Raw genomic sequence first — 11,730 nt, forward strand, 5'->3', positions numbered from 1 at the left:
ATTGAGCAATTTCACGACACTCACCGGAGTGGGTTTCCCCGCCCACTGCACCAACCACAGTTCATGGTAACCCAACAACACCGTGGTTACACTGTGATTAAAGTCGGAAAAGTGACGCAGTTCTTGTCTTCGGATCCTTCTTGATGAATGATGACTTTCTAAGGTAAATTCTCCGGTTAATTCCAAGGATAGTTCTTCCACTCTATTCGTCAACCGGCGTTCGTCTACTAATATTCTGGTGCCGGCCTTGCAGTACGAGAAAACATACAGTGCCACACAAAAGCATTGCCAACAGCACCACATTACGGACTTAATACTTTCATCGGGAAAAATAATAAAGATATTAATGATGTAATTAATCGAGTAATCAGTTAATATCATCATAGATAATAGAGTAGAGGGATAGGAAACACAAGCGATTTCCGGTTTGATTTCCGTTACGCGTGACTTGAAAGGACAAGACAGTTTTGTGCTCAAGCATGGGAATTAGTGTTCTAAGCAGCGTAAATAGTAATCCAACAGACTACAGCAAGTATTTAGGCCTATGTGAGAGATTTTGGCGAGAGAATTCAGACATTAGATTTTGTAACAAAGCGTATCGCATTAACCGTGATTGTTACACGCTGTCATACTTTCGCTCATAGTACCTTCATGCCTCGTCGATACCGCTTCTTTTATAGCCGGTTCCACTTTCGAATCTTGTGGTAAGCTAGGCGTGTCATCAACACAGTCTTTTACCGTTGCGTTGTACTGCAAGGTGGTTTAAACTTTTGGTACAAAATGGAAGATGCTTAGTCGTTTCTTCAAGCAACAGTTCCTGTTTTGCTCCGATATTTCCTCTGGTTCCCTCTGTTAAATGGTAAGGAATAAGTTTATCACAGTTAAAAGGATAGAATATATTTACGAAGAAAGTTAAGTGGTTTAAAGTAATTTTTGGGCGGTTTTTTTCACTTTCAATCTCCTTTAATTTTGCGTATAACTTCCTTGAGGGTTGGTACCATCCTAGTTCCCTCGATTGCTTACTTGAGTTCACTGTAGCGAAGTTTCACAGTCGTTGGTTACAAAATTCTGTCGTTACAACAATTTGTTTCTCTTTGAGCAAGCGTAACGAGTATATTCGTGACGTACTACACGGAATTCCAATAGAAATGTACGCATTTTGTGACGTCACGTTATTGCGTTTCCTATCCCTTTTAAGTACTCTATTATCTATGATATCATGAATCCCGAGAAAACGTATTACGTAATGAAAGTTTTGTCCATTGCGGGAAAGGAAGAGGAATATAAAGGGATTTGACCACATTTCAATGTACAGACCTCAAAATGAGTAGAGCTGTACATGTAGTGATCATAGTCAGGGGCGGATTCAGGAGCTGGAAAAGGGAGGGGCACAAACAGGTTAAGTTGTAGGTGGCTGGGGAGAGCAGATTCTCTTGTTAGTTGCTATATTTTTTACACTGTGCCTATTTCTTAAGCACCAATGATCACTCCTTAGTTTGTTGATTTTTGTCATTATGTTCTTTGCAGATGGTTGTGAAGTCTTAAAGCTGTTTAAAAGGCTATGTAAGTCTTAATACAGGCTTTAAGCTCCCTAGTGGGATAGCATTCACAGAATAATAGGCCAGCTACACGATAATTATTTCATAGTACGTATTAAGGTGCTGGTTGACAGTTTGACAGCTGTTTTTAACTTTAGTTTCAAGTGACTCCGCAATAAAACACACTGTTAAAAATGGGTAGTTATTTTAACATATGATATGCTAATGTTACTAACCACAAAGGTTGCTGATGTAACAAACCATATGCTGAAATAACACATTTGTGGTTTTACAACCTAGGTATACTTAATCTAATCAAAAACAGCCAAGATGTAAAAAAATGTGCGGCCCCTAAAAGGCCATGGTGAAAAAAAACGTGATATCCAAGGTGGCGGCCAAGAAATGGCTGTGATGGTAGGTTATGGTAAAATTTTTAATAACAATTCATGTGAATTTGTGTTTCAGCACCAAATTCACCTGAATTGTTGTTATTAAAATTTTTACCATTAACCTACCATCACAGCCATTTCTTGGCCGCCACCTTGGATTTCACATCTTTTTCACCATAGCCTTTATGGAGGGGTGCACTCTTTTTACAGCTTGGCTGTTTTGGATTAGATATCACTTCTTTTTGTATTTGAATACCCCAAAGCCAGCCATAGGCTGGCTTTGGGGCTTTTTAAACCTATCCTTTTTCTTTACCACAGGAAGAATAAAAGGACAAAGCAGATTTTTAATACTTCAACTGTTTTTTTCATTTTATCAGTAATTATACAAATTACATACATATATTTGTTACATGTCTATTATTCCCTACTGGATAACTTGTTCGCAACTGATCTCTCTACTAAGGGACTTGAAATGTACGTAGCTGAACTCTCTACATGGTGATTTTCTTGTAGCTGAACTCTACACAGGATTCTCTCTAGAGGGTGAATTGTTTCTAGCTGATCTCTTTACAGGGTGATTCGTTTGTAGTTGAACTCTCTACAGGATGATTTGCTTGTAGCTGAACTCTCTACAGGGTGTAGCTGAATTCTCTACAGGATGACTTGTTTCTAGCTGATCTCTCTATAGGGTCACTTGTTTCTAGCTGAGCTCTCTAACTCGCTCTCTAGAGAGTGGGTTCTTTGTAGCTGAACCCTCTACAAGGTGAATTCTTCTAGCTGATCTCTCTATAGGGTGACCTGATCTCTCTGCATGCAGTGTGACTTTTATCTTGCTGAACTCTCTACAGGGTGATCTGATCTCACTACAGGGGGTGATTTGTTTGTAACTGATATCTCTACAGGTAGATTTTTTTGTAAGTAAACTCTCTACTAGGTGATTTGTTTGTAGCTGATTTCTCTACAGGGTAATTTGTTTGTAGCTGAACTCTCTACAGGGTGATGCGTTTCTAGCTGATCTCTCTACAGGGTAATTTTTTGTAGCTGAACTCTTTGCACAGTGATTTGTTTCTAGCTGATCTCTCTACAGGGTGATTTTTTTGTAGCTGAACTCCCTACAGGGTGATTTGTTTGTAGCTGATCTCTCTACAGGGTGATTTGGTTGTAGCTGATCTCTCTACAGTGGGTGATTTGTTTGTAACTGAAACCTCTACAGGTTGATTTGTTTGTAGCTGAAGTCTCTACAAGGTGTTTTGCTTGTAGCTGATCTCTCTACAGGGTAATTTGTTTGTAGCTGAACTCACTACAAGGTGATTTGTTTGTAGCTGATCTCTCTACAGGGTGATTTGTTTGTAGCTGAATTCCCTATATTGTGTCTAGTTTCTAGCTGATCTCTCTACAGGGTGATTTGTTTGTAGCTGAACTCTCTATATGGTGATTTGTTTCTCTCTACAGGATGATTTCTTTGTCACTGAAATTTCTATAAGGTGACTTGTTTCTTGCTGATCTCTCTACAAGGTGACTTCCTCTAGCTGATCTCTCTATATAGGTTGATTTGTTTGTAGCTGAACTCTCTACAGGGTGATTTGTTTGCAGCTGAACTCGCTACAGGGTGATTTGTTTGTAGCTGAACTCTCTACAGGATGGTTTCTTTGTCACTGAACTCTCTACAAGGTGATGCTGATTTTCTCTACAAGATGACTTCTTCTAGCTGATCTCTCTACAAGGTGACTTGTATCTAGCTGAACTATCTACAGGATGATCTGTTTGTAGCTGAAATCTCTACGGGTGACTTGTTTCTAGCTGATCTCTCTATAGGGTAACTTGTTCTAGCTGAACTCTGTACAGAGTGGGTTCTTTGTAGCTGAACTCTCTACAAGGTGACTTCTTCTAGCTGATCTCTCTATAGGGTGACCTGATTTCTCTGTAGGGTGACTTTTATCTAGCTTAACTCTCTACAGGGTGATTTGTTTGTAGCTGAACTCTCTACAGGGTAATTTATTTGTAGCTGAACTCTATGCAGGGTGATCTGTTTGTAGCTGAACTCTCTACAGGATGGTTTCTTTGTAGCTGAACTCTCTACAAGGTGACTTGCTTCCAGCTGATCTCTCTGGACAGTGACTTCTTCTAGCTGATCTCTCTACAGGGTGACTTGTATAGCTGAACTCTCTACAGGGTGATCTGTTCACAACTGAACTCTCTACAGGGTGATTTGTTTGTAGCTGAAATCTCTTGTTTCAAACTGATCTCACTGTAGGGTAACTTGTTTGTAGCTGAACTCTCTACAGGATCTAGGATAGTTTCTTTGCAGCTGAACGCTCTACAGAGTGATTTTTTTTTGTAGCTGAACTCTATATAGGGTGATTTGCTTGTACCTGAGCTTTCTACAGGGTGATTAGTTTATATAGCTGAATGCTTTGCAGGGTGATTTGTTTGTAGCTGATCTCTCTACAGGGTTTCTTTGCAGCTGAGATCTCTACAGGGTGACTTCTTCTAGCTGAGCTCTCTCTTGTTTCTAGCTGATCTCTCTACAGAGTAACTTGTTTGTATAGCTGAACTCTCTACAGGATCTAGGATGGTTTCTTTGTACCTGAACTCTCTACAGAGTGATTTGTTTTTGTAGCTGAACTCTATATAGGGAGATTTGCTTGTACCTGAACTTTCTACAGGGTGATTGGTTTATAGCTGAATGCTCTGCAGGGCGATTTGTTTGTAGTTGATCTCTCTACAGGGTTTCTGTGCAGCTGAGATCTCTACAGCCAGGGTGACTTCTTCTAGCTGAGCTCTCTCTTGTTTCTAGCTGATCTCTCTACAGAGTAACTTGTTTGTATAGCTGAACTCTTTACAGGATGGTTTTTTTGGTTGCTGAACTCTCTACACGGTGACTTGTTTGTAGCAAAATTCTCAGTATAGAGTGACTTGTATGTAGCTGAATTCTCTACAGAGTGACTTACTTGTAGCTGAACATTGTATAAACTATAAAGTGACTTGTCTGTAGCTGAAATCTCTACAGGGTTACTTGTTTGCAGCTGATCCCTATAGGGTAACTTGTTTGTTAGATGAACTCTCTACAGGGTAGTTACTTTGTAGCTGAACTCTCTCCACAGTGACTTGTTTGTAGCTGAATTCTCTAGAGAGTGTAGCCAAACTTTCTACAGGGTGCATGACTTGTTTATAGCTGAACTCTCTTCAGTGTGACTTGTAATGTTCTGATTCTTCTGAATCACTACAGCGATATATTTGTAGCTGAACTCTCTATAGGGTGACTTGCTTCTTGCTGAACTGTCTATAAGATTAACGGTTTGCAGCTGAACTCCCTACAGAGTAACTTGCAATGTAATAGAATTCTATAATGGAGTAAATAAATTAGCTGAATGCTCTATTAGGGTGACTGTTCTATTAGAGTATCTCGATCTCACATTTGCTACACGGAGTTGGCTTTCGAATCATAACTCAGTGGTTTGCATTCCAATTCTTCTGTACTACTACAAGGACTTTCTATGAAGATTATTCCAGCTATACACCGATTTTCAGCTCATTGCTTTAAGCGGTTTTCCTAGTAGGCGTGAAAACTAATACTTTTTTATTCATAAAAATCGATCGCGTAATTGTGACTCAGGTTGGGTTTTGTGTCATATCTCCATGGTCTTTATCTCGATTCCTTTCAAACCACCAAAAGGCACTCCTACGATGGTTACTCCATCTACATAGCAATTTTCAACTCATTCCATGAAGCGGTTTGCGTGACAACAAATCGATCTTGTTTTACGCGAATAATTGGTCATAAATCCTGAACCATTCATTGGATTTCTATCAAATTTGATACTAGGATTCGCCTTTGGACTCCCATTCTGTGTGCTAAATTGCAAGGCGATCAGAGTACGCGTTTGCATTTTATAGCAATTTTTGCAAGTGTGCGAAAAGATGAAGAAGAAAAAAAATCGAAACTTTGGCAACTCGTATCTCAGAATTGGCTGGAGTGATTTCCTTCAAATTTGGAATGTAGCCTCCCTTAGCTGGCGGGAAACTCTGTAGCAAATTTGGTTACAATCGGATAAGGGATCACCGAGATACAAAGGTGTGAAAATCGCGTTTACTTTCTTCCTGTTAATATACTCACGGTGTGGCGCGCCGGCTTCTTGGGCCGCACGACACACTACCATGTGTCTTGATTTAGCACAGGCTAATTTTGCAAATGATTATGCTGTTTCAGCAACTGAGATGGTTACATAGTAACAGCTGTACACAGTTTATTAGAGTTTACATACTTTTGTAGCCTATTGCACAGCACACTTTAGAGTTATGAAGCCTCTAACTGAGTGAAGAGTGAGAATTTCTCTGCTTTGGAGATCTTTTACATGGACAGTGGTAAAGATGCTTGATGGCTGAGCTATCCAGGAATGGTAGTGGTCAGAGTACTCTATAACATTTAGAGTTTGCAGGCCTAGTATAATATTTGAATGGTATACACACAGTTCTTCAATACTGGCAAACTTGTGATTTGTGTGATCTTCAGTAGAGGTGACAATGGCACTACCATGCCTATTTTCATTCTGTGAACTACTACTTTTGAACAGCAGGGAAAAAAACAACATGATCACATAAGGAGACTCTTCAATATATTTGACAACTATATGGTTTCTAATTATGCTTATGGCTAATCAACTAATTATATTTGTCTCACCTCAACTACAGTTAAAAGGCATTCTTTGAATGCTAACCAAAATATGTGGTCATCTTTTTTAGTTGTAAGACTACAAGGTGATCTTCAAATGCATGAATGCACCTTCAAAGATTTTCCTAAAACAAAACATGCATGGATGTTAAACTAAAAGAAAATTTGGTTATCCGGTATAGGAGGTGTTGAGCCAGAGCTAGAATGCTGGCTCTATGTATTGTCTATTGTGGATCGAAAAAAATCCACACTTTGTGTAGTGTGTCTCCCTCGATATCTCCAGCACTTTGGCCAGTGGTCAAATCTATTAGCTACCTTTGGTAGTAATCAATTGGTGCTTCTTCTGTAACACTGTAAATCGATGGTCTGACTCCTGCAGTCACTTAGCTAGCATTCAGTACTACAGTAAATGACTGCAGGAGTCATACCATCAGTATGAACTTCATACTTTTGAATTTACAGTGTGCCACTTAAACGCATGAAAGTCGATAACAATAATCAATTCCACACAGTAGAGTAAAATCAGAAGTGTGCTTTGCAATGTGAACCAACAGAAGTTTAAAAGATGGCACAAAAGTTTTCACAGAGGTGACATCGGTGCATTGCTGAAACAGTAGCTAGCTATATTAGCTATAATATTATATTCGCATTCGCTAAAGTTGGTTGAGTATAGTTTAAATATTTCCCTCAAGGCTGCTTAGCTATGTAATGTTTACGCGCAGCCATAGCTAGCTTCATGTTTGCGGTACGTTAACTATGCTTTAAATGACCATATCCAAGATTGTGTACAGTCTGAGTGACAGATGGCTACCACTCCCTTGCAATTACTGCACCACGATCTAATGACATTTCAACATAAATTATTAGTATCCTGGAATATCCTACAATAACCATGTGAATACAGGTGATGTAACGCAAATACACTGGAATATCCTACCTTTATCACGTGAATAAGGTATTTTAACTTTATAAACTGCATCAAATCATTTTCGCAGTTTCGATGGCATTGAAAGCAGTGTGGAGTAACTACTGTAGGATAGTCCCCGGGATATTATGACTCTGGTGTGGAGCTGTTCAAAGAAAATGAAATCGCCGGCGCGATAGCACTGCATGCATGAGTTTGTTCTATACCATATGCGTATTTTGTACCATACGCGTATGGTACATACCATATGCGTATACGCGTACGGTACAACCATACGCGTATGGTACGGAAAATCGTACCATCTGAGTATAGCTAACCTGGTATGCGTATAATATCAAGCAGAAGGTTTTTGCACTGCCGTACCTATTGACTACGCCTGATGGCACTCTGCTGTTCGGGGAAGAGGGAGGGGGGAGGAGCTATAGTCTTTCTGTTCAGTGAAGATCGAGATACTCTAATAGAGCAATCATATATTTTATTATTATTATACACTGTTAAAATGAGGAGTAACCACAACTCTCAAGGAGTTCCCAGTGTAGGGAGAATTTAACACCCCTGGAGAGTAACCATTACTCTAAAGGAGTAACTGGGGAGTAACACATGCTCTGAAGGTGGTGTCACTTACTCTTCAGAGTAATGGTTATTCTCTTCAGAGTGTTGGTTACTCTCCATGGGGTGTTAAATCCTCCCTACACTGGGAACTCTTCAGAGTAGTGGTTACTCTTTATTTTTAACAGTGTATAATTGCAAGACCTCGCACAGCGAGGATAAATGCAATATTCAAATCAAAATATATAGCTACAGCTAACTAAATATATAGCTACAGCACAATTTTACAGTTCATTTATAAGAAGGTTGTTAAACACGGTGATAGATGAAGCTTCAAAAGTCTCTGGTTGCAAGTTGTTCTATATAGCAGTGGAAGGAAAGAAGCTGAATTTATATGTGTCAATTCTAGTGAATGGCAGGGTAAGTTGATCTGATTACTGCGATTAAGATATTATAATTTACTTTACCGCAAGATGCAAACCTATTTAAAATAAAGCATTCCTTAAAATGAAAGAATAACATGATATCTCGCATGACTATATAAGTGATGAAACTGACATGACATCTTGATTTAGGACAATATATGATAAAAACAATCATGAAATCATCACAATTTTGGCAGATCCAGTCTTGAGTTGTGTTAAGTCCTGCTGATCTGGTAGGATCTGATGAAATTCTACATTGTCAAAACTAATAAAGGTCAATCATCTGGGTTGGAAGCTTTACGAAAAACATGATAACACCTAGCTGCATACAGTATAAGTCTAAAAAGTATAATCAAAGGAAGGGGATTAAATATAATATGTCTTGATTTATACGTAGTCATTGGTGTGTATCTAGCTATAACAATGTATCTCGTTGTCTGTTTAACATTTCATTTCATCAAAGCATCTGACAGTTCCACAAAATACATGCAATAGAGCCATCACCCATGGTTTATGTAAGCACCTGTGGATTATTTTCTTGATGTCTTCTGACTTTTGTACATATTGATTTATTGCCTCGTCCGCCTTATTTGTCAAGGATTTCCATCTTGCATTTTTATAATAAATGACTTCATTTATCCACAGTGTAATTGATTTGAAAGTACACAAGCTGGTATACTGTATATGTTCTTTAGAATAGTTGAGTTAAAATGACCAGATTTGTGAAAAGGTACCTTTTCCACACATTTTACATACCAGCAAACAAAATGGCGTAACACTTGACTCCTTATACTGATAAACTTGCTCTTAGTATCAAAATGCAGATAGATACTAGTAGCTACTGTACACTCATGGATAATTGCATACAGGCAATTATAAGGTATATGTTCAAAAACTTACGAAACCCCGAAGTTCAAAATATACATGGGTCAAATTTTGTCTGTGAAAAAGGTACCTTTTTGCAAATCCGGTCACAAATTATCTAGCTGTTGCATAGCAACTGCACACACTGACAACATATGGTAAATTTTAATTTTTGTTTCTTCTTCCACACAGTACATTGTGGCTGCAATTGCTACACATATATTGCTTCTTATTGGATTCATGATCCATTGTTGATACAATGAAAATTCAAAAACTAGGCCATTATTACAAATGCTACTCCTCCTTCATATCTATAATAGAGTTAATGATGTAATGTAATGATGTGACATGATGTAATATAATGTAATTTATGCATACCTGTAACATTAATATTGTGTACTGTAGTTGTAAGAGTTAGTTGTTATTGTGTACTTTCAGTTATTGATTAATAATATTATATACAGTAGTCTGTTTTGCCTATAAATGGTCTGCCTACACTTCCCTACAATTAGAACAATACCCACACATAATATTTATGTGTTTACAAATACTCCTGAAGATAGTCAAAGATTAGTACAATAATTAACAGCTATATATAGAGTGATATTACCCAAAACTCTACTAGGGGTTTCTCTATACTTGTATATGTGAACTTTGTAAAAATGTGTTTGGGTTTAAAGGTGCCTAATTATCCCTTCAACATAAAACAAGAGCAGTATGCTCCTTGTCTTACTGAGAAACTGAAATTTGAAGTTTGATCTTCTAAAGCATTATTTAGGACAAAAGACATTGATTTCTTTTAGGCTGTAGAATTGTGCCAGCATTTGATATTCACGATTTTTCAATGAGTATAACTGGAATGCATAGTGATATAAACGCTAAGTCAGGCAGTAGAGGTAGCATTGTAGCTAAATATAAACATAAGATTTACATTCTGATTGGTTACAACATAGCAACCATATTAAATAATTTGCATCCATTGGTAAATGGAGCCAATTTTTTCAGGCATATATATATTATTTCACTAAATATTTTATTCTATTGTTGCTACATATAATCTATTGTTCACCTTTAATTTGTTAGCACACTATAGCTTCCACTTAAAAATGGATATTTATGCCTGGTGGCACTAAAGGTGTGTCACAGTTGAGCAGACAATTTTAATCAGATGAGCTCGAGAAGTGCAATGTATAATGATTGCTCAAACAGAGGAAGACCTGGAGAATGCTGATACAATAACATTGAGGGAGGTAGCAAAGAGATATAACTGTAGAGAAAGTAATGTTTTTACTTTGCTAATTAATGTAAATCTGCATGGCTGTATAGCTTATAGCAATATTAGACATGCTATACTCTAAGACTGATGCATGCGTATAGTAATTAATTGTGCAATAATTTTTTTTAAAACTGTAGTTCGCTGAATCTTTGCTATTGAATGAGGCATGTGCATTGCCTGCTGAGATGAAGTAGGAAAACATAATATGGCAGAGATTTTATGGTGAGTTTATGAGTTCTAATGTATAGTTCAGTAATGAATGTATATTAAGTAGCATTGTTTTATTATTGTTAAGTGCAGTGTATAGCTACTCGCTATACTTACTGTCATGCTTGTGGATGGGAAGACAATGCGTTTAGCTACTCTTATCTGAATGTACTCTTTAAAGTTAACAACATCCACATTAATTTGTGCTGTAGGTCCAGTGTGATGAATATACAATTTACAGTATGTATAAACAAGAAAAGTACGTAAACAAGAAATTGGATCCTCAAAAGAAGAAGAGTCTACATAGTATATAAAAATGCAAATACATGCAGTGAGGAGCCATGCATGTTGCACAACTGATGACACTTACGAAGTTCATTTTTCCAGTCAGTTATTAGCTTTGCACAAGCAGTATAATTATGTATAATTCAGTTAGAACTTACTAGCTACCATGCATGTTGTAATTGCTCTCCTTGCTTATTTACCCAATTCTGTTGTAAATTGTCAGTTATCCACACTTATAATTGAGTATATTATAAGACCATCTGCATGCTTCTGATAGCTACTATATAAAGTAGCATACATGCACAGTACCATTCATGTAAAGTTCTGCAGACAAAGTGACATAAGATTTAGGTACATTAGTATAGGACTATAGTGGGTATTGCATGGGCGTGGCAAGGATAAAATGCATGTGTCAGTGTGCTGATGAATAAATTTATAGTTACAGCTCAGTAGTATAAGCAGATTATTGTGTTGAATTCTAAGTTTGCTCAGCTAGAACTGAATGCTTGTAAAGACAGCCCATTGTAGCTAGGTGATGGCAAGGCTAGAGAAAAGGCATAATACGCATATGGTACGTACCATACGCGTATGTCTATATCG

The 11,730-nt window shown here is 37.7% G+C and overlaps 1 protein-coding gene and 1 long non-coding RNA gene across 4 annotated transcripts in view; one reads left to right on the plus strand and one right to left on the minus strand.

Annotated features, from left to right (window-relative positions):
• Positions 1-1,114, minus strand: part of LOC136237147 (uncharacterized) — a 68,830-nt gene extending 67,716 nt beyond the window's left edge. For all 3 annotated transcript variants that reach the window (XM_066027455.1, XM_066027454.1, XM_066027453.1), the window contains exon 1: positions 25-1,114. In XM_066027455.1, the coding sequence (XP_065883527.1) occupies positions 25-384 (360 nt within the window). In that variant the 5' untranslated portion in view covers positions 385-1,114. The remainder of the gene's footprint in view (positions 1-24) is intronic.
• Positions 1,115-10,466: 9,352 nt separating this feature from the next.
• Positions 10,467-11,373, plus strand: LOC136237148 (uncharacterized). The gene is made up of 2 exons (XR_010692326.1): positions 10,467-10,860; positions 11,058-11,373. It is a non-coding gene; the product is annotated as an uncharacterized lncRNA (long non-coding RNA).
• The last annotated feature ends 357 nt before the right edge of the window (positions 11,374-11,730 follow it).

This window comes from Dysidea avara, chromosome 10 (assembly GCF_963678975.1).
Source record: "Dysidea avara chromosome 10, odDysAvar1.4, whole genome shotgun sequence".
NCBI lineage: Eukaryota > Metazoa > Porifera > Demospongiae > Dictyoceratida > Dysideidae > Dysidea > Dysidea avara.